Genomic DNA, 14,781 nt, shown 5'->3' with positions numbered 1-14,781 from the left:
GTATTACGTGACTGTGCAGCCATTATTTGGTAAACTTCAAATTTTCACAAAAATAAATCCTGCCCACTGGGTGCTAACATCATACATTTGATGAGTTCCTTCATTAAACTGGGCCCCTTGTGGACTACCAGCAAAACACAAGTTGGGGGCACCCTTGCACTCATGATACTTTTTTGGGGGATTGCTCACCCTCCTGGCTTTCCTCTATCAGACAGTCACTTGGTCATGGACTCCGTCTGCACCTTGCAGTGGCAGGTGGCACCCCAAGTTCCCAACACAGCCAGGCAGTGGTGTAACTAGATATTACTGGGCTACACAGCAAATTATTTTTCAGGCCCCCAATATGTTTAGCGGTTGAATTTTTTACCAATATTTATTGAAACTGTATATGAATTAGGGCCTCATGGGGCCCCTGTACCTCCTGGTATAGCCGCAGGGTCTAGTTTCTCTATAGTTACTATACTGTAGATGCTTGGGATCTGGGGTTTCCTGGATAAGGGATCTTTCTTTCCATAATTTGGATTTCAATACCTTAGGCCTACTAAAATACATTTGAACATTAAATAAAGCCAATTGGATTGTTTTGCCTCCAATATGGTTTCATGCACCTTAGTTACCATCACGTACAAGGTACTGTTCTATTATTACATTGAAAAAGAGAATATTTTTTAAATAGAATTATTTGCTTAAAATTTACTCTATTAAAGATTATCATAATTCAGAGTTTTCTGCATCACAGGTTTCTGGATAAGGTATCCCATGCCTGTACTTTGTCATTCAGGACATCATGAGTTTTCATACAATAACTAATGTGTACATACACTCCTGTAAAAAATATTTGGCTATCATGGAGTTCCCTCCCCAATTACACAGTTTTTGAATTGTAAATTAATAAGCCAATCTAGGCATCTTTAAAATATACATTAATTAAAATATTTATTTTAAATTTAATTGAAAGCTGTATCAATATTCTTTGCATTCCTGACTCTAACTCCAGGTACAGTTGTGCAAGTCAACTGATTAAAAGACCTGCAGAAGACCTGATTACTGTTACACTGTTTTAATCATACCTCCCAACATTTTAGAAATAGACTGAGGGACAAAAAGATTTGCTGCATGAATTTTTGACCATGCCCATTTTGTGACCACACCCCCTAATTCCCATGCCTATTTTACAAAATTTGGTAGGTTAGGAAAGTTTGAACACATTTCTCTGTTATTAAAGTTTTGCTAATGAAGGTGAATTGCCCTTTAAGCTTTGATGTCTAAGTTCTCCCAAGAGACCTGCTTATCTTACATTGATAAAAAAGTGTCTAAGAATCTATTCTGGGCTCTCTGCCAAAAGCCAATTAAGATAGAAACTTTGTATCTTTTTCTGCCTGTTCAGTGCAGGAGATCAAAGAGAAAGTCGGGGCATTTCAGTAACAAACCCGGGACTGAGGGTAGAGAGACTGTCTTTTTCCACAAACAGGACAGTTGGGCGTTACATTTTTAAATATATATAAAAATCTGAAAAAAATGATAACCTTTTAAACGAGTAATATTATTATAAGTAGTGATGGGCGAATTTGAGGCATTTCACTTCGCTGAAAAATTTGCGAATTTAACCCGAAATTCGCAAAACGGTGAATTTTTGCTGGCAAATTTTTGCGGCGGTTCCGCGAATTTATTCGCTGCCGTGAATCGCGGCAATTCGCCTGCTGAATAAATTCGCCCATCACTAATTAGAAGTATGCTGCCGATCCAGATATATGTACAGTATATATATTCTATATATTTTTTCTATTGACCTACATTAAATATTATATTCCTGCACTGGGACAGGTATTACTTTACCTTGACACCGTATACCATCTACCAGAAGGAAGCCATCTGGACAAGTGCATTCATATGACCCTTCAGTGTTGTGGCAGCTTCCCCCTCCAAGGCAGACTTCAGCCTCTTCCTGGCATTCATCTATGTCTGCAATCACAATCACATTTTTGGAAAACAAGGCAATTATTTTATGATTGGATGAGCTATCATTTTTAATCACAGTTTGTCTCAGTTTAAAAAAAGTTAATTGCTCCAGTGGATTTCTGTTAACGGAACAGAAGGGAATGTAATTTTAGAAAATTTTATGCAAATAGAGATTGTAATCTTATGAGTATTCCTGATGCACAGTTTTACTTGGATGCAGTACTCATGTGTCTGAACAAATCACTGTACAAATTTGAATGCAGAAGCAATTATATCTCTGGAAGTAAAAAACATTCTGTACTGGTTCAGGAAACATATACCTGCTGCTCCATTTATGCCTGCAAATAATAATAGCAATATTTCCTGTATATGGTAATGGCAATCTTGATTACAAAGGAAATAATTTCAACAGGAGATACTGTATGTATATATATATATATATATATATATATATCCTACATATACAGCCTACTTGTATTCATCTATATATTTACATCAATTTGCTTGTTGCTGCTAATGAGGTACTATGTATGAATTGAGCCAGTAGATGCATAGTTCATCTCTAGTCATGTAAGTAGACTCCCATTGACCTCACAGAGGTAAGTTGCTGAGCCTCCTGATTGCAGTGGTGTAATTATGTTGAACGTCTGGGAAAAAAATATTGCATTAAGGGGTAAAAACATGGCAAAATTAACTGATTGTTTTGCTATATGTTTGTGAAAGTTCTGATTGTTTTGCACTTTGCCATTTACCATTAGCTTTGAATTATTTAAGAAGATTTATCTTTGTCAAGCATCTATGATATTCAGTAACATCCAAGGTGAATAATAGATATAAAAAAGGCAGTGTGAGTTTAATGAATAGGGCTTGCGCCAAACATAGTTTTTACCTATTGTTTTAATCATAAACAATCCATGGATTTTGTCATTTCCTTAGCTAAATGGAGAAATTGAAGCTCCCCCGTGGTTGGTCCTTGCAAGTTAGATAATTAAATTACCAGACCAAAAATAACAAATGCCCTCGTCCCCCCCTGCATAAAAGACTTCTGCTTAATTGTGAACTCAGGAACGTATTTATCATTTATGGCAGCCAAGGGCAAATACATAGTGTGGCAGCTTAAGGGGGCATCTTGTGGGTGCCTATATGGTAAATAAAACAGCTCTTGAAAAATACTTGTGGCAGTGGAACTGCAGAGCAATACCAGTCCCTGCTGCAACAGACGCTTGGACAGGACAGATGGACTGTCTACTTATGGGCCAATCCCACAGAGAACGCTGCCTAGGGCAGCTCTGGACCTAAATACAGTCCTGGGTTTAATGTTAATCTAATTATCCATCTCGTAAGGACCAAACATGGAGTAGTTTGGAGTTTGCCCTGTTTAGCTCAAGAAATAACAAAAACAGTTTTTGTGACTAAAAACAATAGGCATAAATTATGTTCCACACAAGCACCATTCATTGAATTAATGTTGATTAAAAGGGTATATTTCCCCTAAATATATAAAATCCATATTTAATTATTTTTAAAGTGACTCAAACCATAAATTATCTGCAAACTAGCTGTTGCCATGGATGGTCTGTGTGTGCAAACACCCTAATCAGGGGCGATCCTGGCCCCTCCGCCGCCCGAGGCAGCAGCAGTTGCTGCCGCCCCCCCTGTGCTTACCTTTTTGTGCCTGAGGGGGTCTGGGGGGGTCCACCAGGGCAGCAGAGAGGGCCAGTGCACTAACTGCGCTCTCTGCGCTAAAAAAGCCGAATTTCCAGTTAAAAAACGGAAATTCAGCATTTTTGCCGCCCCTGGTACCTAGTGGCAAGTCGCCTCATTGGCAAAGCGCCCCTGACCCTAATATTAATTGACTCAAGTAATTAAACTAAAATCAATATTTTCAGTTTTCTTATGCTTTTGTCTTTTTGCAGAAGTATGCAGATTACAGAACATGTTTGGGAATGGTTATCCAGAATGCTTACAATCTAGATGCTTCTTTAATTTAGACCACCGAACCAGATTCAATTCTATGAAAAACACCCATCCCATAATTCAATTCCAAATTTACCCCTAGAATTCTATTGAGTTGTCATGAGATAAATCATGAGATACGTTTCTGAATTGAATCTGGCCTACTGTGCCTTAACTCTCCTAAAATACTTTTAAATGACGAAAAAAATCTTTAAATCCCTGGAGGGACCAATTTATTAGGCACCCCCACTGAATCAAACAAACCTTCTCTGAATCTATTTAAAATTAACATTGAAAAATTGAATCAGACTATAAACTTGGCTAGGTTGAATACCTTGGGTATTCTTTGCCCAGGTTTGGTAATGTTATACTGCCAGACTTGTATTTGCCAGCTGGGCTCCCCAAGGCTAGGTCTGCTGTGAAATGGGGGCCATAGAGTAGAGAAGGTTCAAGTAGCAAAATCTCCTTCGCACCCAATTGTAAAAGCTTTGTAAAAAAATTAGAAGCAACTGGGCAGCATTAACTCCCTTAACTTGTGCCGCCCTAGGCCCAGGCCTTTTTGGCCTTCCCTCAAATCTAGGTCTTTATATTGCACTGAAGAAACATGAAGCGCTGATCTTGGGTGTAGAAGGTTAGTGTTTTAGCAAACCGGGGAATGCTTTTAAAATTGGTACCCCCAGAAGGTCTTCTTATGAACCTCAATAGAAACCATCTTAGGTTTCAGCAAGGATCTCAGTTTTTTTTTCAGTACCGTAAATAAATGTAAATATTGCTATTTTTTTGACTGAAGCGAAAACACAAGAATGTGTGATGTTTAAGTATAAGCCCTTATTCAGTTTGCACACAAGCATCTCAAAATAAAAGCCAGTCTGTTGCAAAGTACCACACGCCGACATCAATAAATCCGTCCTGCACCCAGTTATGTTTTTTGAGTCATAACACTTCACTTATAAAGCTTTTAAACAGAACAATGAGAAAGAATTTCTCTGAAATGTTTGCTTTACATAATTTATCTTTTAGTTTCTATCAAGCATGGGAAAATGAGAAACAGTTATCCATCCATCGCAGCACCCCAAACACATGGTTATCATATGTTTTCTTTCTGCTGCAAGTAAACGATAACTGTACAACTGTGTAACTCTCTATGTTATACTCCTAATTATTTTACAATACATGTATTTATGACTTTGCCAACTGCATATTTTGTTCAGTTCCAGAAGTGATCGGCATATACACTATATTTAAGAAACAGGATTTGGGGATTATTCCCTCATCAATGTTCTCTTTAATTTGCTTTGAGCACAAAAATATGTTTTGTATGTTTGGGTCAATACGCAGGCCAAAATAAGTACTAAATTACTGTTCTTTGTGTGCTTCAATATTGATATTGAGTTTTTCAGCTGAATTCCCTGTGGAGCCCAATATTTGCACTGGCCCCATGAGCTTATAATACGTTTATAGATACATGAAAATAATGAATTAGCATATCCAACCATAACTACGTAAGTATGAGCTGGTTTTCTAGGACTCTAAATAAGCATTCTACCCCACTCTCATTCCAATTGGGTTAAGAATGGCCACTACTGTGCACCTCCTTAGAGGGTCCAAACTCACAGTGTAGAAACAACTAGCTTAGAGGAAGCATAGGTCCATGTGTTTTGTCAGCAAATGATAACATCTCGAAATTTTTATACACATGGAAAGAAAAGGTGATAGCAATTATATGTGCTCAAATGGGAGTTATTTTACCTTCGCATTGCTCTCCATCAGCAGACACTTTATAACCTTGATTACATATGCAAGTAAATGATCCCCTTGTATTCCTGCATTGTCCATTTCTGCACAAGTCTGTATTTTGGCATTCGTCAATATCTGTTAATGGAAAAAGAAAACAGAAAAACAAATAATAAAGCTGTAATGTTTTCTTACTATTCTAGATAAAAGGTTCTTTATAAAATAATTCCCAAAGGTGTTTCTATCAGCTAAGTTGACCTACCCTCAAGTGGCATTCAACTAGGGTGGCCAATGATTAAAGTAATTAGTAAAATAGGTCAGCCTCTGGGCATTTTGCGGCCAAAAATTAATTTGCTGTGGGGTCCAGTTACGTCTAGTTATGCCTGTGCATTCAGCTCTTACTACAGTAGGAGAGCACGATATGAACACAAGGGGATATTAAAGGCGATTAAAACTGGAGACGTATATGGCAAAATGAGCTCTAATATTTCAGCCTACAGAATATCCAGTTCCCCCAGGGTATATGGCTTAAATTTGCACATTTCAAAAGCATCACATTTTACATGATAAATTATGGCTCATTTACAAACACAAGTGCAGTATGCAAAGTCCAATTTTGAACAAAAATCACCGTCAAGTCTGGGGTGGTGGTACCTCTAGTGTTCTCCATAGTGATGGGCGAATTTGTCCCGTTTCGCTTCGCCATGAATTTCTCCGGCGTCAAAATGGGCGCTGGCATCAAAGTTGATGCTGGCGCCCATTAAAGGCAATGGGCGTCCGTTCATCGTCGCATCTAAATTGTCTGTATGTTATCGGCATCTAAATTGGCGTCGAAAAAAACTTTGATGCCGGCGTCAAAATTGGGTAAATTCACAGCGAATTCGCACCTGGCAATTGAATTCGCCCATCACTAGTTCCCCACAATTAGTAGGTGCAGATGTGCACCATTCAGCAGAAGAGGCAGGATGATGACATAGGTAGCCATGCTGAAGTACAAGAGTGTGTTTGGATGCAACTACCTTATTGAATTCTATCAATATGCACTATCATCAAGTTTACAGCATTTGCTAGTGTGTTTGTAAATGACCCCCTTTTGGTGGTACCTCTAGGGCTCCCAACCATCAATAGGTGCAAATGTGCACTATTCAGCCGTAGAGACAGGATGATGACAACCATGTGGAAGTACAGAAGTGTGTTTGGATGCACTCAGTTTCCTTATATACATCATTTTTCCTCTTATTTACACTGTATTGCAATAATGATGTTTCCTCCCCATGCTGTGTACCTACTTGAAAGGCGGCAAACGCACTCACATATAAATGAACCCACACTAAGGGGCAGATTTATCAAGGGTCAAAAAACCCTCGAATTTGACCCTCAAAGTAAAATCCTTTGAATTCGAATATCGAATTTGAAGGATTTTAGCGCAAAGCTTCGATCGAACAATCGAATAAAAATCGTTGATCGAACAATGAAATCATTCGAATCGAACGATTGGAACAATTTTAAGCGATCGATCGAAGGATTTTTATTCGACCAAAAAAAGCTTTGAAAAGTGCTGGGGAAGGTCCCCATAGGCTAACATTGGACTTCGGTAGGTTTAAAGTGGCGAAGTTTGAAGTCAAAGTTTTTTTTAAAGAGACAGTACTTAGAGTATCAAATGGTCGAATAGTCAAATGATTTTTACTTCGAATCGTTCAAATCATTCGATTCGATCGAATTTGATCGAATTTGACCAATTTGATGGTCGAAGTACCCAAAAAATTACTTCGAAATTCAAATATTTTAGCATTCGAAATATTCACTCGAGCTTAGTAAATCTGCCCCTTACAAATTACACATTTGCAAACAGCAATGTGCACACAGTAATTACACATTAATTTTCACTCACCATAACATACATCACCCATTCTACCCCCTTACACATATTGTGATGACCAACAGCCAGTCTTTGTGCTTACCTTGCAATTTGCAAGTGATAATCACAAGTAATATCATATTAGTTCACAGCTTGTATTTTCTTTAATCTGGTTATATAGGTGTTCTCTCCTACATTTGGGCGACCCACATTTGTCTCACATTCCAGAAAATTACAAGCTGTTGGCTTCTGAAGAAATTGCCACTACTGTGTGTGACTGTGATAGGGAAATTAGGCTGTAAGCTCTTCTGAGGCAAGGACTTATTAGTGATTAAACATTACTACATACATAAAGGGATAATATAATTACCACAACCTTTATACAAAGTTCTCATGTAATGTTTCCACTAACACAAACAGAACACATTATACATACCATTGCATTGATCCCCAGATGGAGCTGGCTGATAGCCTTCATGGCAGGAGCACACAAATGAACCTTCAGTATTTTGGCATAGCCCATTTAAGCATAACGTTCCACTCTGGCATTCATTTATATCTGTTAGCAGAATAATATTTTGTCATCATACAGGAATCATATTAATAAACAGATACGAATGTATGGATTAAAGTGATTAACAAAAATGTATAGATTATTTTGCAGAAGTCTACTTTCTTTAGAGCAGCAAGCTGACATTTATTTAGTTCTATGGTCTAAGCTGTACTGGCCTGTCCATCTACTAGATGATCTTCTAAGTAGATCAGTTCTTGAGGGTTTGGATATATTCTAGTAGGCCGTACTATGCCCAATTCATTTGTCACAGTGATTCACACTTGGCTACAAATTAAGCTGCAGGAATGAAAAGGGAGTTAATAAAATAAGAATTTAACATTGGCTGAAGCTGTTTGTGCTTTTAGGGATGATGCAAAAGAAACTGGCTTTGGATTTAATATGCAATTTATATTATTAACAGGTAGAAAAAAAAATGACAAAGAAAGAAATCCCCTATGCTACACTCTTGTTGTAAAGTAGAATGGCTGAAGACATATCATTAAATAAATACTCTAGTAAATAACATTTATTCAACTCTTAAAGTTATCAAGAAAGGGGTTTTGCCCCCTGGGATGTGATGTCTGAGGCCTCCTCTTAGTATATTAAGATTAGTCACAGCTAGTGATGGGCGAATCTGTCTGTGAAAAATTTGCGAAACGCATTGAAGTTAATAGGCGTCAAAATTATTTTGAGGCTCAATAATTATTTTGTCGGCGACTTTTCTGATGAGCACCAACATTTTTTTTGATGCGCCGGATTATTCACCAGCAGTTACATTATAGAAGGGTACGTGCATGACTGCATGCAGTTACACAATATATGAGCTTCCAACTACTTTAAATAGCCAAATGTAATGTACAGTGCAGTCTTAGCTGCTTTCTACATTTCCTCCAATGTGCAGTGAAATCTTTGTCACTTCAAAAGTGGCATATAATTCCCCAACAGATTCTGAGCAGAGAGTTATTTGCTCTGTTATAAATCTGCCAGAAGTTGTCACTTCTGGCACACAGTCAGCTCTAAGTTTGCCAGACATGCTGCTTGAGCAGGCAGAGGGAAACTGGCACTCAGAATATTGTAGATATGCTGGAAAGTGCTGCAAAGTTTGACCCTTTCTGCACCTGTGATTTAGCTGTACACTCCTCCATTGGTTTGGCCATACACAGGCTGATATTCCTTGTTGACTTCGCCACTTGGCCTCTAGTCTTCAGATTTAGTAGTATATAAACAGTGGTATCCTAAGGAAATTTGTTTCCATGTTTTCTTTTCTGGGGAGTTTTGAGTTAGTTACCTTTTTTCTATCACTTTCCAGTATAGAATTTTTATAGCTTTGTGGTTGCAATAAAGAAGCTGTTTGTGATTAAAATGAATGAGAGAATGATTCTACAGAAAAATAAATAAATGCTGCCTTAAAGGGCATGTAAAGTCTAAAGTAGAATAAGGCTAGAAATGCTGTATTTTGTATACTAAATATAAAAAGTGAACTTACTGCACCACAAGCTTAATCAAACAAATAATTTATGCTTTCAAAGTTGGCTACAGGGGGTCACCATCTTGTAACTTTGTTAAACATCTTTGCAAGACTAAGACTGTGCACATGCTCAGTGTGGTCTGGGCTGCTTAGGGATCGTCTTAAACAAAGCTGCTTGAGTTCTGCATGGCTGGGAAGTAAGGTTGGGGCTCCCCCTGCTGTTCACAAGTATGATTGTTTCCCTGCTCAGCAGTTAGGGAACATCTGACAATGCCTATCCACAGCAGTAAATGAAGGGAGGATTTCACTGCATACAGTCAGGTTTTTTATAAAAACAGTACACATTTTTTAATCAAAGTATATTGAAGATACGTTTCTTTTTCATTAAAGAAAAATTGGGTTATTATTGTTTTTGCCTTTACATGCCCTTTAAGGAGCAACAGTTCCATTTTGTGGCTGTTAGTATCAGTGACCCCCAAGAGCTATTTTGAAATTGGAAAGAGGCACAAAAAAAGGCAAATAATTCAATAGAAAAAAAGACCAGGGCATATCATAACATATTAAAAGATTATTTAAGGGTTAATTTCATTTGGTTGGGGCTCAGCAGATCTATTGCACTGGCCAGAAAATCCCTTTGGGCAAGGGATGGTACACACAGGCGCCCATGTGATCCAATGGTTGGACCAGCTTTAGTCTTTTGGACAAAAATTTCCAATAAAACTGCCAATGTAAATAAGGCTTAAGGGAGACATTAATGAGGTTAAACAATTTCAAAAAATGATTATAATTAACTGTGATATCTATGATGCTAAGAATAGAAGTACAGAAATATATTTCTATAGTTCTAGAAATATCTAGAACTATGTCGCTTGCTAAATAGGTTAGAGTTTGTTTCTTGTTCTTAAAGGAGAAATGAGAGCAAAGAAACAACGGAACACTATGCCCGGCAAGGTTGCATTGGCAGCTGTCTCAGCAGTCACGTCCATTTTTCACTTTCCATTTCCAACCTTTATTTCCAGACTTAGTATAAATAAATTGCAGAGTGAAAGGAATGCTGTACATGTAACATTGCATAAAGACATTTTCTGACACAGCTTGAAAAAACAGAACTCATTGGCTCCATCTTGGCACAAGATTGTTTGCCACACACAAGCACATATATTTCTAATGACTTGCTCACAAATAGTCCTTCAGAAAGAACACTATCATATTTTTCATTTTAATAGATAATATAAAGTTCAGTCATGACTTTTAGATCATAGGTTTTGATATACATCATATACAGTATCTGTGCCCAGAATGCTAAGGATCTGGGGTTTTACGGATAAGGATATTTTTTGTAACTTGGACCTCCATACCTTACGTCTACTAAAAAAATATTAAAACATTGATTAAACACAATAGGATTGTTTTGCCTCCAATAAGTTTAGTTGGGATCAAGTACAAGATTTTTTTAAAAAAAATGTGAATTATTTGATTAAAATGTCTATGGGAGATTGCCTACCCAGAGCTTTTGGGATAACAGGTTTTCATATAATGGATCCCATACCTGTATATAGTTACAAGTGCCACTTGTAACATAATTGTATTCTCTACTAAACCTACATTCCCTGTCTAAGCATTTTAAGGGAAGGAAAGCTGAAATCGAAAAACGTAATTACCTATACATTCCTTGCCATCGGAGGTTACATCGTATCCCCTTTGACATGTGCACCTGTAGGATCCCTCTAGATTGGAGCAGTCACCATTGGCACACAGTGAAGTATCTTCCTGGCATTCATTGATGTCTGAATGGAAAACATACAAAACTACATCAGGAAAAGCAAGTGAAGGAAGTGAAACTGCCCTATATATTGTAACCAATTTTCCAATACACCCGGCCCCAATCCACCAAATTATCCTAAAAAGAGCTAGGAATAATGCTTATATTTCATTAGCATTAAACAGCAGAACTAAGACCATGGGGCAGATTTACTAAGGGTCGAATATCGAGGGTTAATTAACCCTCGATATTCGACTAGGAACTAAAATCGTTCGACTTCGAATATCGAAGTCGAACAATTTAGCGCAAATCCTGCGATCGAACGATCGAAGGATTATTCGTTCGATTGAACGATTAAATCCTTCGAATCGAACGATTCGAAGGATTTTAATACAACGATCGAAGGAATATCCTTCGATCAAAAAATCACAGGCAAGCCTATGGGGACCTTCCCCATAGGCTAACATTGACTTCGGTAGCTTTTAGCTGCCGAAGTAGGGGGTCGAAGTTTTTCTTAAAGAGACAGTACTTCGACTAGCGAATGGTCGAATAGTCGAACGTTTTTTAGTTCGAAATCGTTCGATTCGAAGTCGAAGTAGTAGTCGAAGGTCGAAGTAGCCCATTCGATGGTCGAAGTAGCCCAAAAAACACTTCGAAATTCGAAGTTTTTTTAATTCGAATCCTTCACTCGAGCTTTGTAAATGTGCCCCCATGTGTATAAAAAAACAAAAAGCATATCTTACCAAAACACTGTCCATTTAGTCCATTGAATCCATCTGGACAAGGAACACAAGCATAGGAGCCCACACTGTTAACACATCTATCATGTGGGCAAGATAATTCATTCAGACACTCGTTAATATCTAGAAGGAAAAGTCATATTAAACCAAATCAATTAATGTTATCAGTTTCAATGGATGGAAATATTACATTAAAATTTCTAAACAAATATAAGAGGTTGAAATCGAAAATGGAGATAAACAGCAGCTGAAATCGAACTGTATTGGAAATCAATAACAAACTCCTTGGAATTTCTATTTTCAGAACTTAGTTGTTCTCTACAAATGGGCAAGACCCTTGTCAATGCAGTACTACTAGTATTCTGTTGTGTTCTGTGATCTTTGGCAAGTACTGTAACCAATCAATCATGTGCAGGAATGAGATACTTTGGGCATATCTTTAGCAGGAACAACTTGCTTGTGCAAAAAAATACAATTCCCCTAAGGTAATGTTGGATAATAGTGACTCATTAGTGACTAGTGACTCATTAATATTAAGTCAAATAAATCCAGTTGTTTGTTACTACAAAAAATATTTCCAGATATGTTTTTGATATCTCTGTGATACCAGCAAAAATTCGCCAACGTCCGATTCGCACCCAGCGCAACACTTTGCCAGGCGCAAATGCGCTCAGACAGCGCCAGGCATGTTTCAAGGGCTGCTGCCGCCCCAATGCTGCCCTCCTCCTGCTCCGCTCTTCTAACTTCCAGCGTCGGAGCGGGTGGAGGAGGGGCAGCATCGCTAGTGTATTGAGAGCTATTGCGCTCGCTGCACTAGAAGAGCTGAATAAAATTTACCAGAGGTGGCTTTTTGCCGCTCCGTGCCACCTGAGGCAACGTTCTCACCTTGCCTCATGGCCGGAGCGGCCCTGGACAGCACCAACTCACTAATATGCGGAGTTTCGTTCTGGGCACCGAACGTTGGCGACTTTTCGATAGCGTTACTTCGGCAGTGCAAGCATTTCAAAACGAAGATGCGCTAGCATTAATTTGTGCCTAGAGAAAATTTGCAAGTGATCTTGTGCTTAGGTCAATTTGCATACGGCGGGTAATTTAAAGTTGTAGGCAGGTCTTTATTATAAATGTTGGTGCAAATGCTTGAAGTTACCATTTTTTCTTTTACATGTCCAGGGAACCTTAGTAAAGACAAGAGAATTTATATAATGCCCTACACATGAGCCCACTGTATAACGAATGTTCCATATGTTCTGAAATGTCTGGAGAAAACCGGTTACCCAAAAAACAAAATTTCAGCCAATATAAAAATTTGTCAGGACTTTTGCAGGTAATTTTGCTTTAAAAAAGTAAAAGTCGCCAGCGTTTTTTGAACTTTGATGCCACGCATGAAATACACAAACACTTTTGATTTGTAAAATTAAAGAAAATACACAGAAAAGAACTACAATCCCAGTTGGATAACCAGATGAAGCTATACATTGGGATATGGGACACCTGGATATTAAACAGACTTATTATTATATTATTATTACTAACTGGGCAATGGGCAGAGTACCCCCTCCTCCCTACTCCATAGGTCACCACATTGTTACAACTTGGAATAGTAAGCCTGTTCCTAACAAGACGACAGACTGAGGTGGTTAATGTGTCTAGGCAGAACAAATTGTTATTTCACTCTTGTTTTCTCTGTATTTCCATACATTTATTTCTTAATTTCTTTCTTTTTTTCCCTTTTCTTCCTTTTCTCTTCCTTTTCTCTTCCCTTCAAGCTGGGTCGCATTCATATCCATCCTGGGCGGCATGCGGCCCTCAGGCCACAGGTTGGACACCCCTGATCAAGCTGTTTTATAGCACTTTGCCTGGTCAGAGGTTAAGACAACTCTGGCAAAAGAGGTAACGTTCAGTAACCGAACGTCTGTTCGCCAGAGTAAAAAATCACCTGCCGATAGAGTGCGAATGACCACTAACGATGGTCCGGTTCGCTAGCAAATTGGCGTCTGCGCATGTTAGTAAATTTGCGATGTCCCTGCAGGTGGCAGAGCTGGCAAAAAGTCACTAGCGCTAGCCACTTTGCTCTTTAGTAAATCTACCCTATAAGTGCTAGTTCTTTCATCTCGTAGTGTTCACTGACAGCTCAGCAAGTTGTAATTGCCAAGGTACCATTACAGCAAAGTCACTATCCTGATGGGAGGCAAACAATGAAACCTGAAATGAGATGTTCGAGCATTTGTGACATTTGCCAACTGGGGTAACACAAGAATGTAACCTAGGTGTGCTAGCCTCTGACAAGTCCTTTTGAAGAATAGAATCATCACAGAACAGAGACACCCGTCATTTCAAAGGAAGGATTTCATTTCATCTGCATATCCTGCCAAAGATTCCTTTAATATGGATCAATGAGCAACTAAATTACTTTTCTTTAATTTAGCAGATGTGACCGTTTCGCTTCCAACTCTGAGAATTTGAAGTTTAGGAAAGTTCTAGAAAGCACAACAGATTTATTTTTTTTCATTTGTTTTCATCATATGAATGTTGTCAGTGAAATGTTAGATGAGATCTTCAAATTGTGGACCTGCATTTGTTGGTGACCTACAACTCACTGTACACCATTAACAGTTGGGAGATACAGGGTAAAATATGTGGAGTCAAATATTTTGGTGTAATTTTGCTTTCACTTTATCTGAGTCTTACTCTTCTTTCTTATAGGGGTAATATACAGATCGAAAATAAACTAGGCATGACTACTGTGCTGCC

At 38.2% G+C, this 14,781-nt stretch overlaps 1 protein-coding gene across 1 annotated transcript in view; it reads right to left on the bottom strand.

Annotated features, from left to right (window-relative positions):
• ltbp1.S (latent transforming growth factor beta binding protein 1 S homeolog) overlaps positions 1-14,781 on the bottom strand; it is a gene marked incomplete at its 3' end in the record, with an annotated part of 117,043 nt that overhangs the window by 37,110 nt on the left and 65,152 nt on the right. Inside the window, 5 exon segments of the mRNA NM_001088785.1 lie at positions 1,837-1,962; positions 5,665-5,787; positions 7,944-8,066; positions 11,190-11,315; positions 12,034-12,153. Of these exon segments, the coding sequence (NP_001082254.1) occupies positions 1,837-1,962; positions 5,665-5,787; positions 7,944-8,066; positions 11,190-11,315; positions 12,034-12,153 (618 nt within the window).

The sequence above is a fragment of the Xenopus laevis genome, chromosome 5S (assembly GCF_017654675.1).
Source record: "Xenopus laevis strain J_2021 chromosome 5S, Xenopus_laevis_v10.1, whole genome shotgun sequence".
NCBI classification, from domain to species: Eukaryota; Metazoa; Chordata; class Amphibia; order Anura; family Pipidae; genus Xenopus; species Xenopus laevis.
The sequence above is the reverse complement of the archived record's forward strand: the minus strand, read 5'-3'. Positions and strand labels throughout refer to the sequence as shown.